This window comes from Emys orbicularis, chromosome 11, assembly GCF_028017835.1.
Source record: "Emys orbicularis isolate rEmyOrb1 chromosome 11, rEmyOrb1.hap1, whole genome shotgun sequence".
Classification (NCBI taxonomy): Eukaryota; Metazoa; Chordata; order Testudines; family Emydidae; genus Emys; species Emys orbicularis.
Genome location: NC_088693.1, coordinates 16,535,600 through 16,553,448, shown reverse-complemented (window position 1 = coordinate 16,553,448; position 17,849 = coordinate 16,535,600). Strand labels below are relative to the sequence as shown.

Below are 17,849 nucleotides of genomic sequence, written 5' to 3'. Positions count from 1 at the left end.
GCACAGTTGTTTGTTGTCTATTTTCCAGCATAGATGAGTGCTTATAAAGACTTCAAAATTTCAAATTAATAATCATTCTGGGGTAGGAAGAACTTATAGCACAATATTCTTACTGTGTAGTTTGCCTCCACTTTTAGTGACTTTTTTTCCTGCAGTTACAAACAATCAATCTTATTTTAAACTTTCCAAATACATACTGATGTATCTGTTTTAACAGTGGCCTATCCGCCATGGTATAGTTGAAGACTGGGACTTGATGGAGAGGTTTATGGAGCAAGTTATCTTTAAATATCTAAGAGCAGAACCGGAAGATCATTACTTTCTTTTGGTGAGTACAAATTACTCCCTGTTTATGAAAGAATATGTAAGAATTTTGTGTTTATTACACACACAACCTTTTATGTAAATACACCTTTAAGCTGCACCACCTATGTAGGAAGTTAAGTCATGTGCATTGGTTGAAGCCAGGCTGGTCTGGCTACTTCTCTATAAGTTGCTTCTTTATTTTTTATGAGCTTTAAAAGCAAAGGAGTGTCTGATCTACAAACTCCTGTTCTTCCTTTATTTCTGTTGCCCCAAACATTCTCTGTTGCAACAGCTCTCCATTGAAGTGAATAGTGATGTCATGGAAACTACATTTTAGGTAAGTATTTCTCCAATGATGCAGTAGCAGTCTGTGCGCTGTGTGTTAATAGCAGTTGTATTAAAACGGAACAATTACTGTATCATTTGGATGCAGTTGCTAAAGTGTCATTTCAGTTGCCATACTTTTTACAGAGCCTGTGGAAACACGGAGTGTAAATCTATTCAGTGGGATTTGTTTTGCAGCTTTGAGTAGTTCTAGACATTTTATGATTGGATTTGGGGCAAGGTCTGAGCCTTCTTAATTCCTCACAACTGTTGCTCTAAGCTTTTTCTTGGATTTTGATCATTGAATTTGCTACACAATTTAGCTACAATTAACTTGTCAAGTTGCCCACAATTTCAGTCTTTTTTTACAAGACTCTTTTTAAAAAAAAAAAAGAAAAGAAAAAGAAAAAAGTACACATCTAGAAGTTAAAAGCATAGGACTGGAATGAACTTTTTCGATCATTAAGATCAGTTCACTGCTGTCACAGGCCGCCTTGTTATTTAATCCTGTTCATGAATTCATCAAGCTCCATCTTAAACCTAGCTAAGCAATTGTTCCCACTCCTCCTATTGGGAGGCAGTTCCAGAATCTCATTCCTCTGATGGTTAGAAACTCTTCCAATTTCCAGCCTAAATTTATTCCTGACCAATTTATAACTTATTGAAAATTTCCCTACTTTTATATATAAAAAAGGTAAATGCAGAAAATGGCTCTAGTATCACAACCATAGTTTGTTCCATGAATGTAGAGTGTGAATCTGCATCCACTAACCAACCACATTGAATCTCATTGAAATCAGTGGAACTTCAATGGGGGTTGCAGGTTGAAGTCCATATTCTTCCTCCTACTGGAACTGTAGCATATGCCTACACGAAAGCAACTGGTAGCAACAAATATTATGTTTATTTCTTTAAATATTCCTCACTCATATAACATTCAGAATGCATACTTTCAAAGAACAAACAGTTTGCGATAAGTCCAAGTTTACGATAGTAGCACATCATATGTATTCTGTCCCAGTCTCCCTTTTAATATAATTTATTCAGATGGTAACGACTATCTTCTTCTGATATTGCCTTTGAGAAGAAAATAGAACATAATATTAATGTTCAGTTAGGTGAATGGCTGAGAAAAAATAGGCTCTTTGTAATTGGGGCTATCAAAATACTTGGAATATACAACAGTCCTTTTTTTGGATGATAGTACTATATTCTGTCAATGGATACAATGTTGCAGTGAAATAACTGCCCATGATAAGAGGACGCCAATATATCTTGGTAAATTGCGGCAAGAATTGAGTTTCACATCACTTTGTGTTCCTGCATGACGACACACACTGTGATATCCCTATGGTGCAGTTTGCATTAGTTTTCTAGCCTTCATGGGAATTGACAGGTTTACTAAATTAAACAGTTTGCTGATAGCTTTTTAAAGCACAGTGTGAATTCCTGCTATTTGTACCCTGGGTAAATTATTAAGCTCACAACTTTTCTTGGTGTTTATAAAATCTGAATAAATGCAAGTATTGGATTTGAATTGATTTTAAAAATCACTTCTGTCACACAGACTGAACCTCCACTAAATACTCCGGAAAATAGGGAATATACTGCTGAGATAATGTTTGAGTCCTTCAACGTTCCAGGACTGTACATTGCTGTTCAGGTGAGAATGCAACTGTTAAGTGGAGGGAAGGAAGGATGATTTTTCTCAACTTTAATTTAAATGATCTTTAAACCCAATGAGAAAATTGTGCATAATTCTACTGGTTTGGAGATTGGTATTTGGGTTAGAGGTTTTCATTGGGTGACTGGTTCAAATCCAGCATAGTGGTCAAAAATACTTACTCCAGCTAGCAGCCAAATGATATTATGTAAAATTAACTGGTGGTTTCAACTCAGTTCGTGAAGGACAGGTTTCCCATGAGAAAACACACCATAATAAGTGGCAATAGGCCAAGAACAGAATAGGCCATGAACAGGAAGTTGTCTTTCATGTCTAGAGGCAGCCCTTTGGATGGGAGTACCTCTGTTTTGCAGAACTTGCACTGCTGTATTTCTGTGCTGTGCCTGTTCTGTGGCTAGAAAACATTAGGGACAGGAACTATCAATATGCCTTTTTTTTTTTTTTTTTTGCAAGCTGTTTTATATAGATATTCTGCCACTCCATTTTTGTTTTCCAATCCATAAATGGTACTAATGCACACAAATTAGTGAACTACAAATCTCTTTCTGAATAACCTTTAGTATAACTTGAGCTTTAGTGAAAAATTTTATTTTTAGAAAGCATTGATCTGTTTCCTTAGGAATTTTTGTTTTAGGAGCATGATATAGTTTATATTTGTTTGAGATGGAACACAATAGCACTTAAGCAGATTCCCTTTAGAAATCAGTTTCAATTTTGTGATTATGCTTTTTACTACTTGACAAATTCTTTCTTCTATCCTGGTGTATAATCAAATATGCAAATAACAAATATATAGGTACTAATTTGCCATTGGAGAACATCATACTGGCTCACATATAGGTTCATCTAGATTCCTTCACATTTTCTATCAGTTGTTCATCCACAGGTCTAGACCCATCCCATTTCTCCAAAATATAAAGTATGTTCCACTTCTTTCATTCACACTTCCTTGGACAGATGTTTGTCTTAGTACTGTGTCAGGCAGCAATCTTGATATTCAAACATGCATTCACCATTCATTTATATAATTGTGTAGACCTCTCCAAGTGGCACCTATCATTATATCGTTATTTCTGCCAGTAGTGTCCTGCTCTCCAATTTGAACGTGTTTTTTTTTTTTTTTAAACTGTGTGAGGAATACAGAGGATGATGTATTTTGTCTCCTAACAGTTTGAAGTTCATTTCCTCCAGCACTTCAGACAGTAGAAATACAATCTGATGTTCCTTGTGTAAATCACTTCAGGGAGGTCCGAACATGAATTGATGCTTAAACTTACATGCTTCAATTAAATCAGTGGAACCATACCAGCTTACAACAGAGGATCTAGCCCAGTAGTTTTCAACCTGGGGTCCGCAGACTATGTCTGAGGTCTGTGAAAGATGGTTGTTACCATAGAACAGTGGTTTTCAATCTGAGGTCCGCGGACCCCTAGGGACCACCTCCATTTGAAATTTTTTAGGGGTCCACAAATGAAAAAAGGTTGAAAACCACTGATCTATCCCTTAGTTTATAAGTGTATTTGCCTACAAAAGGAAACTAACTAAATGCCAAACTCTAATTCTAGTGCTTTTGTTTAGAATGCAATACATCTTCAATTCCCTTTTCAGTACATGGTAATTTATGCTACAGTAGTGTCAAAATCAGATGTACTTGTTACAAAGTCATATTTTTTCTCATTTTTATACTGAAACTTACTGACAAATTTTGTAAGTTTCATTCTTTGATTCTATATAAGGGAAAAATGAAAAGTATTCAAATATTGAGGGCTTAGGTTATTTTGATTCAGTTGTGCTTAAATAGACTTTGTTCATGTTGGCTTTTTTTTGTACTTTCATTCAAAGGGTATAAAACATCAACTGTAGAGGAACCTCAGTATAGGCTTTATGCATCAATGTAAAACTAAAGGTTCAAATTCTGCTTTCTCTTTTGCAAGGCTGTCCTTGCCTTAGCTGCATCTTGGACATCGAGACAGGTAGGAGAACGGACATTGACTGGCACAGTTATAGACAGTGGAGATGGTGTTACTCATGTTATTCCTGTGGTAAGTATACTTCAAAATATCAAAGCCGCATAATGTAATGCTATATCACGCATTGTAACCTTGCTGAAGAGAACATTGATATAGGAGATGGCTTTTGTTGTAGTTAAAACATGTAAGTAGATGAAAAGGAATTGATAGATGAAAATGTAATCTCCACAATGGGACAGACATACATGTGACTACTCATTTTGATCGTTTTTAGTTAAAAATTCACATTTTGAGTGTGGGTTTGCTACTTACAAAATGTTTTAGCTCATTATTAAAATTTCAGAGATGATGCAGAACTTAGAATAATTAAGACATTTAAAATCTTTTAAATACTGTAAAGAGTACTGTATATGCTGTACAAACAGTATATCAGATAATAGAATAATTAAGTCTTCTGGTTTGAGCTTCCTTTTTAAAGGTCAGGGAATCTAATCTCCTGTTAAAACATACGCAATTTACAAATTAATCCTCATGAACACAAATATCCTATCACTTTTATGATAGAATTCAACACCTGCCTCCCCTTTCCTTCTCTATGACATGTGGGGATAGGGAGGGTGGAATGAAAAATTATAAAAATGGTGGACCAATGTGATGTGCTAAATGTCATTTTGATCACTTTGCTGGACTGTTATGTCTCCTCCCGACCTTCAAAACTCTCATCTCTTTGGCCTGTGTAAATTGTAAACTCTTGCATACTTATGCCTACAACTCTTGAGTGCTATTGAACAGTAATGGGTGAGGGAATGCCTCCCATCACTCATAGATTCATAGATTCTAGGACTGGAAGGGACCTCGAGAGGTCATAGAGTCCAGTCCCCTGCCCGCATGGCAGGACCAAATACTGTCTAGACCATCCCTGATAGACATTTATCTAACCTACTCTTAAATATCTCCAGAGATGGAGATTCCACAACCTCCCTAGGCAATTTATTCCAGTGTTTAACCACCCTGACAGTTAGGAACTTTTTCCTAATGTACAACCTAGACCTCCCTTGCTGCAGTTTAAACCCATTGCTTCTTGTTCTATCCTTAGAGGCTAAGGTGAACAAGTTTTCTCCCTCCTCCTTATGACATCCTTTTAGATACCTGAAAACTGCTATCATGTCCCCTCTCAGTCTTCTCTTTTCCAAACTAAACAAACCCAATTCTTTCAGCCTTCCTTCATAGGTCATGTTCTCAAGACCTTTAATCATTCTTGTTGCTCTTCTCTGGACCCTTTCCAATTTCTCCACATCTTTTTTGAAATGCGGTGCCCAGAACTGGACACAATACTCCAGCTGAGGCCTAACCAGAGTAGAGCGGAAGAATGACTTCTCGTGTCTTGCTCACAACACACCTGTTAATACATCCCAGAATCATGTTTGCTTTTTTTGCAACAGCATCACATTGTTGACTCATATTTAGCTTGTGGTCCACTATAACCCCTAGATCCCTTTCTGCCGTACTCCTTCCTAGACAGTCTCTTCCCATTCTGTATGTGTGAAACTGATTTTTTTCTTCCTAAGTGGAGCACTTTGCATTTGTCTTTGTTAAACTTCATCCTGTTTACCTCAGACCATTTCTCCAATTTGTCCAGATCATTTTGAATTATGACCCTGTCCTCCAAAGCAGTTGCAATCCCTCCCAGTTTGGTATCATCCGCAAACTTAGATATTGGCATAGAAAGTACACTTAAGTTGTTGATGAAGATATTGAACAGAGCCGGTCCCAAAACAGACCCCTGCGGTACCCCACTCGTTATGCCTTTCCAGCAGGATTGGGAACCATTAATAACAACTCTGAGTACGGTTATCCAGCCAGTTATGCACCCACCTTATAGTAGCCCCATCTAAATTGTATTTGCCTAGTTTATCGATAAGAATATCATGCGAGACTGTATCAAATGCCTTACTAAAGTCTAGGTATACCACATCCACAGCTTCACCCTTATCCACAAGGCTCGTTATCCTATCAAAGAAAGCTATCAGATTGGTTTGACATGATTTGTTCTTTACAAATCCATGCTGGCTGTTCCCTATCACCTTACCACCTTCCAAGTGTTTGCAGATGATTTCCTTAATTACTTGCTCCATTATCTTCCCTGGCACAGAAGTTAAACTAACTGGTCTGTAGTTTCCTGGGTTGTTTTTATTTCCCTTTTTATAGTAACCAATGGCACTCACTTTCTCTGACTTAAGGATCAAATATAGAGAGTAAGAAGTTGTTACTTTAAGTGCTGACAGAATGGATGTGTCTGGTCTCTGTTGTCTGTAAGAATGGTAACCAAATGCAGGGCCTCAGAAATGGAGAATAAAGAGCTATGAATAATGGAATTGTCCTCTGGGCTCCATCAAGGGTACAAGATTATGAGAGGGATTGTGTGTGTAAGTGTAACTCTGATAAATCTGAATTGTGGTAGTGAAGGACCCAATCCTGTAAGGATATGAATAAGCATTTTCAGAATCGCACTCTATATGCTTCAATAAATAACTCTTTTTTTCGGAAGCTGATGGAAGGCATTTCTTTCTCCTTCTCCAAATTAATGTTACTTCCAGGCTGAAGGCTATGTGATTGGCAGCTGTATCAAACATATTCCAATTGCAGGACGAGATATAACATACTTCATTCAGCAACTGCTGAGAGAGCGAGAAGTAGGAATTCCTCCTGAGCAATCCTTGGAAACTGCTAAAGCAGTGAAGGTAAAATGAAAATTCATGAATGGCAAAGTTATACCACAGTATAAATTTATTTTAAAAAATCATATTAAAAATGACTCCCTTCTTAATTATCTTTTTCTAAATGAGAATATAAATGCTGATATTTAAATACCTAAAATATAACATGATATTAATATACCAGTGTCAGTCTAGAACCATCTTTTCCCCTGAGACGTAACTATTGTAATACTTAACTGGAAACTCTCCTGGTGCTAACTGTAAATGAAAAGCCATAATGACTTATCTTTTTTTAATTCACACAATGCACAGTCAACCTGTGGAACTTGTTGCCAGGGGATGTTGTGAAGACCAACACTATAACTGGGTTCAAAAAAGAATGATTTAATTTCTTGGAGGATAGGTCCATCAATGGTTATTAGCCAAGATGGTTAGGGATGCAACCCTGTGCTCTGACTGACCCTAAGCCTCTGAAGATGGCACTGGACGACAGGGAATGGATCACTCAATAATTTCCCTCTGACGCATCTGGCATTGGCCAATGTCAGAAGACAGGATACTAATCCAGAATGGCCATTCTTATGTCCTTATGATTTCTTCTACATAGGTAGCTGTCTTTTTTTTTTTTTTTCCCCCTGCAGTACAAATCTGTTATAACTGATCCACTGAAGGATGTTCATCTATTAAGTACATTATACATTTAGTACTCATTTTTCATTACCGTCAAAATTTGAGGAAAAATGGAATCAAAACCAACTTAGCCGGTCAAAGCATGCTACTTGCTCCCAGTGATGCATAGAAATGATTAAAATTATTTAATTGTACATAGTGTCGCTTGAACCTTTTTCTTTTTTTTTTTCTTTTTTTTGGTACTCTGTGTAGCTACTTACCAGCTTCCAACTCTTTCCAAGAGCCTGAACCATTTTTAAAAAGGAGCCTTATTTGTACTATATTTAATTGTGTTCAAACAGCTCCATATTGTAAGTACATACCATTTTTTTCTACTGTGTTGGAAGATTTCTACAAATGTATATATTTAATTTTCAGGAGCGCTTTAGTTATGTCTGCCCTGATTTAGTAAAAGAATTTAACAAGTATGACACTGATGGTACAAAATGGATTAAACAGTATACCGGAATCAATGCAATCTCAAAGAAAGAATTCACCATTGATGTTGGTTATGAGAGATTCCTGGGGCCGGAGATCTTCTTTCATCCTGAGGTAAGTTGGTGTGAATTATAGTGGTCTTCAGATTTTTTCAAGCTGTAGAACAGCAGTTTAAAATTGGTACACTAAAATCTAAATGCATTTGAAAGATGTGAAAACTTGCCTATCTCAGTTTACATTTTAAAGTAGATAATTGCTGTTGTAAAAAGCGAGTGAGTTTTACTTCTTGATATTGGGTAACCTTTCAGTATACAAATTACAGCACTTGAGCAGTCAAACACAGTATAACCATAGAACATTTTAAATAATTGGATTGCTAATATGGGTTATTGTTCCTCTCCTTCTTGCTAAGCATTTAAAAGTAAATTTCTTATTACCCATCGTGCATGGTTCTGTCTAGTCATTTAAAATACCAATTTTCATTTCATTAAAAACTTTCCCTCCCATTTCCAATTCTGTGCCACTCGCCCTGTTTTCAGGGTCATTTTAGAAAAAGCAGATAGGAATAACTCTACCTATTTCTTCCTCAGTCCCTTCTCTTTCTTGCTTCAGTTATCATGGCCACTTCCTGATTCTGAGTTAAACTGTGTGCTTCAGTACTGAGCATCTGAGAAGTGTGGGAGGTCTTTGAACTGTTGCAAAAGAATTGTTAAATTTACAAAAGCAGTACAAGAGAACAATTGGCAAAATGGAAAAAAAAAATCTAATCACTTCTTTCTTTTCTTTTTAACCTTTTACTGAATGGCCATTAAAATAACTACTCAGGTTTCCGTTTCCTGTATTAGTTAACGGTTACACATGTAGTGCAATAAGATGGCTTGCTTCATTTATTTCCCCTCTTCTTCTGTTTGGTATAAACGGTGCAGCATTTGACTTGACCATTTTCCATTTGTGAATGTGCGGGAGAAGGGGAAGGGGGGGAAACAACTCAGAATATCCTTCCTGTTACTCCTGCATGTACTAACACTGCTTTTTCAATTAAGGACGTGTCTGGGATTAATCCCAGCCTTTTCCTGTTTCTCTCTTTCTATTACATGTTGCTCTCAAGTACTCTGACTCCCTACTACTAATGAGCTTTCTTCTCTTTCAAGTTTAATTGAGTTCTTTCTTTTCTCACTTTCCTGGGATCCCCTGGGTAACCTGCATACACATAGTAGGTCAAGAAAAAGTGTGTTGCTTCTAAAAGCCAGAAAATAATTACTGCTGTTTCAAATTGCACTTTGATTCTTGCTCTTTGAATTAAAACGGCAAGATTTTTAAAGTATATTGGTTTAAAGTTGTGGTGTTAGCTACCTCATTACAGCTGTTTTTATATTCAATTTGACTTCTGATTTTAGTTTGCTAATCCTGACTTCACACAACCCATTTCAGAAGTAGTAGACGAAGTTATTCAGAATTGTCCTATTGATGTTAGACGTCCTCTGTATAAGGTCAGTAAGAGTGAAGTTATTTTAAAATAGTTTTGTTTCAGTGGGGTCCAAACATGCATGTCCTTTTCTAGATATAGAGGTCATCTTTTTATACTGAAATAGTTGTTATAGACTTGGTAGTAGTTTTTGTTTAAAAGCAAACTGCACTGTCATTGGGTCTAACATACAGAAGACCACTCAAAGTGAAGACATTTTCACTAACAGCTTAATTTTAACCAGAATTGCAGTTTGAACATTTTAATCTATTTTAATGTTTCGGGACTGTAATACTGTTAAAAAAAGGAGGAAAAGGGTTAAAAATGCGGGGGAGGGGAAATGAGGGAAAGAAAAGATGATGGTAGGGATCAAAGGGATTTTTAGACTTTTTTAATACAATTTACCTTTCTTCAGAGTAATAGCCCAATTTGTGTGTGGTATTTTATCTAATGTTTTAAAATTTGAATAATTTAAAACATTCTGTGTAATAACTTAAAAAGCCATGTAAAATTGGTGACCATAGGTTGAATATCCATGTCCAGGGCTGAATAAATATTGAGGAGCTAACTTTTAGAAGTGACTAGTAATTCTGGATGCCACAATTTTGGGTGTCCACATCAACACCCTAAAGAGGTCTAATATTCAGAAATGCTAAATATCCAACTTCTGAAAATCAATGTCAATCCCCAGTAACTGCTCTCCAATAGAGTACCCAAAAATGGAGGCACCTGAAATCCCTAATCAGTCAAATATTTAGGTCCGAGTCCTTGTAAACAGGAAGCACCCTTAATATAATTATAATAATCAGCATCTGTCTTCACTCTTATGTCCAAGACTAATAACTAACTTTTGATAGTCTTAAAATTACTTAATGACCTATTTCTAATGTGTATGCATATTCATTATAGAATATCGTCCTCTCTGGAGGTTCGACCATGTTCAGGGACTTTGGTCGCCGTTTACAACGAGATTTGAAAAGAACTGTTGATGCCCGGCTGAAACTCAGTGAGGAACTGAGTGGTGGCAGACTGAAGGTTTGTTTCCTTAGCCAATACATTAAACTAATGTTCATGACTCACGTCTATCTCTTTTTATTATGCTTTTTTTTTTTTTTTAACTGGAAATTCTAGGTCTTAAGTAACAAATTACTGCAATGACACTCTTCTGTTTGTGTTGTCATTTTGAACTAAAGTTGATTCTTTTTTTATATAAAGATCTTCTAGGTTATTTTAACAAGGATTAATGTACTGTAATGGACTCCTGAGAATAGTCTCCACACAATACTTGTGTGTTGGAGAGCTATGGTGCTGCTTCCCTTGCTTCACAGCTGGGCTGCCCATCCCTTGCTGCAGTCATGAGCTGTAGAAATCTCAGGGTATGTCTACACTGCAATTAGACACCCCTTGGGCTTGGGGTGGGGAGAGCTGTTTAATTGCAGAGTAGATGTTAGGACTTGGGCTGCAGACCAGGCTCTGGGACCCTCCCACCTTGCAGGGTCCTACAGCCCAGGCTCCAGCCTGAGCCCAAAGATGTACACTGCAATTAATAGCCACTTAGCCAGAGCCCCATGAGCCTGAGTCAGCTGGCATGGGCCAGTAGCAGGTTTTTAATTAAAGTGTAGAGACACCCTCCCTCTCCCATAGGGGATAGGGCTTACTCCTGTTATGGGGAGAGGGCACTCCACCCTATGATGAGATGCTGACCTTGACATTGCTTTTTGTAAACCAAAACAAACCCCCAAAACAACAACAAAAAATGTCTGGGAAAATGTGAGGTAAAATGAATGTCTATCCTTTCTGTTTTTTTCAAAATTAGGCCCTAAATCTAACTTCAGTGCAGCGTTTGTTGGATACGTTTTATATTTCTTTGGGTTACTCTAGCTATATTACAGTCCTTACAAACACTAAGCATCTCTCACACATTCTAATAATGTTTTCAGTGTTGTAGCTGTGTTGGGTCCATGATATTAGAGAGACAAGGTATGTGAGGTAGTATCTTTTATTGGACCAACTTCAGTTGGTGAAGGAGACAAGCTTTTGAACTTGCATTGAGCTCTTGTTCAGGACCTATTACTGAAATTTCAAAATTACACACACACATATTCCCCTGATTGAAAATAACCTAATTGAGTTTTCGCTAAGACTAGCTGACAGAACTGCTTGAATCAGTCAACTGCTTGAATCAGTCAACTGCTTTCTGTTTCTGACATTGCATGCCTGAGTCATCTGTAGTGACCTTCATATATCTCTGGGGAGGCAGGGAGGTAGACTAAGGGCATGTCTACACTTACCCTCGGAGCGATCGATCCAGCAGCGGTCGATTTTATCTCTTCTAGTGAAGACACAATAAATCAAGCACTCTCCCGTCGACTCTGGTACTCCACCGGAGCGAGAAGCATAGGTGGAGTCGACTGGGGAGCGTCAGAAGTCAACCTACTGCAGTGAAGACACTGCGGTAAGTAGCTCTAAGTATGTCGACTTCAGCTACGCTATTTTCGTAGCTGAAGTTGTGTAACTTAGACCGACTTAGCTTGCCCTCCCCCCCACCAGTGTAGACCAGGCCTAAGTAGCAAAGGGCATGAAGGACATAAGCAATGAGAGCCATGGGGACATGATTGAAGGGTTTGTAAAGACGGGAGTTTAGCAAGTGTGGTAATCTGAGGAAATAAAGTGGGTCTGTGCGAGAGAGGGAAGGAGACGTGGGCGGCTAGTGACCCGGCCGTTGAGGGAGGCTAGTCCCCAGCCCCTCCCCTTGTGCCCAAGGCCCTGGCCCCCCTTATGCCTCTTTCTTCCCCGCAGGAGTCCAGAGCACCCCCAGTGTGGCCCCAGCAACAGCCTCCCTGACTTCCTGCAGGAGGCGGGCCAGCCAGGCAGAGCACTCTAGACATGGAACTGCAGGAGGGGGCCTGGCCTGGGGGCCACACTAGGCTGTTTAGGAAGGCACAGCCTACCATTGCCTATGATACCCACTGCCCATGGAGAGAGAGAGATTGGAGGGAGGTGCTGTGGTTCCGGGACTGTTTCAAGCAATGACTACATAACTGCAGAGACGCTTGGCTTTTCCAGCACTGCTGCCTTGACTCTGACACACCATCAGCACTGTTGGAGCCACACATCCTGTGCCAAAGCCCTGCTACAGCTAGGGCTTCCCCATGGCACTGTTGCTTTAATGTCCTAGTGCATCCTTTCAATCATGGATGCCTCAGCACAGAGATATTGGTCTCCATCCCAGACCACCTCCTAGGCCTTTGTTCTCCCCAACAGTAGATCAATTATTGAAAAATCAAAACACATAGACTTCCTTATTGCATCATTTTAAATAGTACTATTAGTAGTTGCAAACAACTTTTCAAAATGATTAAACTTACCTACAGTGATTGCTTGAAACACTTGCAGAACCACAGCACCTCGCTTCCCTCCAATAAATCTCTTTCCCTCACACACACACACCTTATTTCCTCAGGTTACCTACCACACTCACTAAATTTCAATCAACTTCATGCACTCACACCAACACACACTCACAACACACCCAAATATACCCATCATTATCAAACTACGTCATACACACTATTTCCTGCAACACCAATATTCCAGACAGTGAGGAAACATCCGTTTCTAACCAGTCGAAAGTTTGGTGTTAAAATTTGTATGTTTTGTGTGAATGTAAAGAGGAAGATGCTGCGTTGTGGGTGATCTAATTTAGAAAAGGAAAATCTGTGGCTGTAGATTACGAAGTGATGTCACACATCTCAGCTAGGAATTTCCTGGTCTTTATTATGATTATGTTTAGGTGGAATCGCCACATGAAATTTAAAAAATAACTTTTAAAATAGTTTTTATTTGGGGGAATAGTAGGTGTGTGATAGTTGTGTAAACGTAGCATAGTGCACATATACATGCTGTTTAAGAAACGATTTAATTATGAGCACTAAACTTAGATCTGTAAAGAAAAATGTACACTCTATTTAGTATTGCTAGTAATAGCAAGTTTCAATTGTTTTCCTTTGTAGCCCAAACCTATTGATGTACAAGTCATTACGCATCATATGCAAAGATATGCAGTTTGGTTTGGAGGATCAATGCTGGCTTCCACAGTAAGTTGGTTATAAAACTTAACATGGTTCAGTCATTCTAGGTACACTTTGGAATCCTATTTTATCCTTGATGCACATTCATTACACCTACTGATGTATTTGGGGCAGCAAATATAAACCCTTTGAGTCTAATGAAGACTTTAAAGATTTAAAGGAGCAAATGACAACCAAGTGTCATGAAATGTATTTGTTTATAATAGTTACACTAGTCTAAATGAGTATTCTTATTGAATACTGTATTTGGCTTTATGGCAAAATCTGATGTCTATTGTATGGATTTGTTTAGCAGTAATTCAAAACCAAGTATAGAGTTTCCAAATTCAATATCCACCTCTACCCCAATATAACGCGACCTGATATAACACGAATTCGGATATAACGCGGTAAAGCAGTGCTCCAGGGGGGCGGGGCTGCGCACTCCGGTGGATCAAAGCAAGTTCAATATAACGCGGTTTCACCTATAACACGATAAAAAATTTTGGCTCCCGAGGACAGCATTATATTGAGGTAAAGGTGTACCTTTGTTTTCCCAGTTATTATTGAGATTTACATATAGTTAAAATGCAAGCAGAACATCTGACTTTTTGTTTCCTCTTTTCCAGCCTGAGTTCTACCAAGTATGCCACACCAAAAAAGATTATGAAGAGATTGGTCCTAGCATCTGTCGTCACAACCCAGTGTTTGGAGTCATGTCTTAAAACTGACCTGAGAGGGGTCAGGGCTAGGGAATGGGGGAAAAGGAGGGTCTTGCTGATTACTTGTTTGTCTGGATGGCGGGTATTAAGATAACAAACATGACTTGACAATAAGAAAAAGACCAAACACAATTAAACAGGAATATTTTAATAAGTGTCTCAATATGCGGATATAGTGGAAAGCCAAAATAATTAAGTGTTTTTCTTTAGATTGAATATTTGAACCTGTGCGTAACAAAACAAAGAAGTGGGTTTTAGTTCTTTCTGTGCCCTGATATTTTGTATATTGATGAATTATCCAAGATTTGATGGGATTTGACGGTGTGTAGATAGTCAGCTCTCTAATGCTTCTATTGTACTCTTACATGTGTACAATGCAAGAACTTGTTTATATTTCATACTTTTTTATACTTTGAGGAAAAATATCAATTAAAGAAAAACTGTAATATTTGAGGAAAAAATACCAGTGACCAACTTAATGGTAAATTAAAAAATATATATATTGGGCACATGAAGCTTACTCATGTGACTCTAGTTATTGCAAACTATGACCAATCTAAATCCTCGGTTCCAACTTTGCAAGTGCTTTTGGAACAAAGAAGCTAGTATCTTGGGTTAACCGATGCCTGCTAGTGCTTTCTGATTACTCGGTGCATTTTCATTCTATTTCTTGCTTAAAAAAACAAAAGTAAAGACAAGACTGTTGGACCAGTATTGCAGTTCCGTAGTGTCATTTCTAATTAAAAAACAAATAATCCCATTATCAAAAGTGGTGTATTTTAAAGCCTAACACCATTCCAATAAAGGCACAACATTTCTTTTTATATTTGTGTGAGGCTTTGTTGAGCACATTGCATGAAATCTTCATACACACCTCAGCTGGTTTGCAAGATAGAGATCACTGTGTATTGTTCAAACTAAAATGAAATTTTTAGAACTGAAATTTGTGTGGCATCATCTAAATTAATCAATCTATACATCTCAGTATTCGGTCTTATCTCCATAGCTTATTGCTACATTTGCCCCCCTCCCCCCCCCATTTCATTTCAGTTTCTGTGGTGGGTTGCAGGAGACAGCATTGCCTTTTTTCAATTTTCATAGCTTATGTGCAAAAGTAAAATGAAGCTCAAGGTTTTTTTTATAGTTTCTAGAAAGAAGTTGAGTGTATTTAATGTTATCTGCAATTTCTATTAATGTTTGAACTCAGAAAATACAGGGAAATCTTTCTAAAGAATGTGTAGCAGGAGGATTTTCTGCTGGACTCACAAACTTAGTTAAACCAGTTTACACAGAAGACCACAAGAGGGAGATCTTTTACTTGATTTTTTTTTCTCCACTGAAATGAAAAATGGAGACATCGAAATCAAGGGTAGAGGAAAGAGATGAACGTTTATTGTGATATCTTTCAGTCACTTGAAAGAGAAGAGAAAGCATGACAGATGAGATCATTCTTTCCAGAAAATGAGGATAAATATGGAAAGGCATTTTTACACCTATACTAAGACATTTTATGTGCAGCAGCTAAAAATAAACAGAACCTTGAAGCAAAATAAGAAACTGTTAATCGTGATATAAAATTATCTTAATATCTTTTGAATAAAACTCTAGGTACGATTCCTATTCTCTCCTGACAACTGCTATAATTTCTATGTGCTTTGTTCATTGGTTAATGATATCAGTGCAAAAACATTCCACTTGGCTTCTAAGGTTGACTTAGAGGCCTGAGCATAGTACTTGGAGATGGAAGCTTGAGTTCTATTCCAAGCTGTTACATTAACTCAGTGTTTGTCCTGGGGAAAGTCACTTAACTTCTCTATTTGCCAATCTATAAAATTATGGATTATACATCTCATGTATATTGTAAGGATTAACGTTCTACAGCACTTTGATGAAGTAAACCGCCATATGAGTAGGCCCTACCAAAGTCACGGACATGAAAAATGTGTCACGGACTGTGAAATCTGGTCTGTCCCCATGAAATGTGGTCTCTTATGTGCTTTTACCCTATTCTATAAAGATTTCATGGTGGGAGACCAGCATTTCTCAAACTGGGGGTCTTGACCGAAAAGGGAGTTGCCGGGGGTGTCACTGTATTGCCACTCTTACTTCTGCACTGCCTTTGTAGCTGGGCGGCTGGAGAGCAGCGCCTGTTGGCCAGGCGCCCACAGCTCTGAAGGCAGCACCCTGCCAGCAGCAGTGCGGAAGGAAGAGTGGCAATACCATACCATGCCACCCTTACTTAAGCATTGCTGCTGGTGGCAGCTCTGCTTTCAGAGCTGGGCTCCCGGCCAGCAGCTGCTGCTCTCTGGCTGCCCAGCTCTGACTACAGCGCCGCCCCCAACAGCAGCACAGAAGTAAGGGTAGCAGTACCGCAACCTCCTCTACAATAACCTTGTGACCCCCCCCCACCTCACTGTGAAATTTATGATTTTTAAATCCTGTGACTGTGAAATTGACCACAATGGACCTTGAATTCATAAATAGATAGAAATAGATAGATTCATGGAGTATAGGTCCATCAATGGCTATTAGCCAGGATAGGCAGGGATGGTGTCCCTAGCCTCTGCCAGAAGCTGGGAATGGGCGACAGAGGATGGATCACTTAGAATCATAGAATATCAGGGTTAGAAGGGACCTCAGGAGGTCATCTAGTCCAACCCCCTGCTCAAAGCAGGGCTAATCCCCAGCTAGATTTTTGCTCCAGATCCCTCAAGGATTGATGATTACCTGTTCTGTTCATATCCTCTGGGGCACCTGGCATTGGCCACTGTCAGAAGACTGGATACTGGGCTATATGGACCTTTAGTCTGACCCAGTATGGCTGTTCTTATGTGAATTTGGTAGGGCCCTACATATGAGTGGCAGGTGTTCTAGAATTTTCATTCTCTACTGCAGCCGGGAAATAGCAAGTTGCACGCTTCAATCAGTCTAGTCTTGAAGGTAAAGCTGTATGTACAGCCATCGTTGTGCTGTTGTCTGGCAGAAAAGTGAAGTTCAGTTGTACCTGTAGCTTTTGAGGCTTTATTTTATTGTATTTTGCAAACACGAATACTTTCCCTACTTCAGCCTGAAACCCATCCAGCCAATAACAGAATACTGTTAAGAGAGAGATGCTGCCTGAATTGGGTTCAGGAAATAAAAATATCTGTTACTTAACACCTCTGCATTGAAAAATAGCAGAAATCCCTCCAGGATTTCTGAGAAAAGGAAGAGGCTAACCAATGGTGTAATGTAGGGGTGCACAGTCTGCAGGCTGTACATAGCACACCAGAGCAGCATTTCATAAGGCCCGCAGCCTGCTTCAACACAATATACTAATGGCTGATTCATTAGCGTTATCTTATGATGTTTACACAAGAGGATAAATCGAAACAACCTATGTACAGTATTGTCTATCTAAATACACATGAAGCAAGCTGAACTTAAAATATAAATCAGTACAGGTGACTTTAAACTTTATTAAAATAGGTAGAATCTGCTTTGC

General features: G+C 38.5%; 1 protein-coding gene across 1 annotated transcript in view; it reads left to right on the top strand.

Annotated features, from left to right (window-relative positions):
* Positions 1-15,077, top strand: part of ACTR3 (actin related protein 3) — a 45,741-nt gene extending 30,664 nt beyond the window's left edge. Inside the window, exons 4-12 of the mRNA XM_065413196.1 lie at positions 218-328; positions 2,198-2,293; positions 4,249-4,356; positions 6,882-7,025; positions 8,049-8,222; positions 9,506-9,598; positions 10,483-10,608; positions 13,587-13,670; positions 14,273-15,077. Of these exons, the coding sequence (XP_065269268.1) occupies positions 218-328; positions 2,198-2,293; positions 4,249-4,356; positions 6,882-7,025; positions 8,049-8,222; positions 9,506-9,598; positions 10,483-10,608; positions 13,587-13,670; positions 14,273-14,368 (1,032 nt within the window). The 3' untranslated portion in view covers positions 14,369-15,077. The remainder of the gene's footprint in view (positions 1-217; positions 329-2,197; positions 2,294-4,248; positions 4,357-6,881; positions 7,026-8,048; positions 8,223-9,505; positions 9,599-10,482; positions 10,609-13,586; positions 13,671-14,272) is intronic.
* Positions 15,078-17,849: the final 2,772 nt, after the last annotated feature.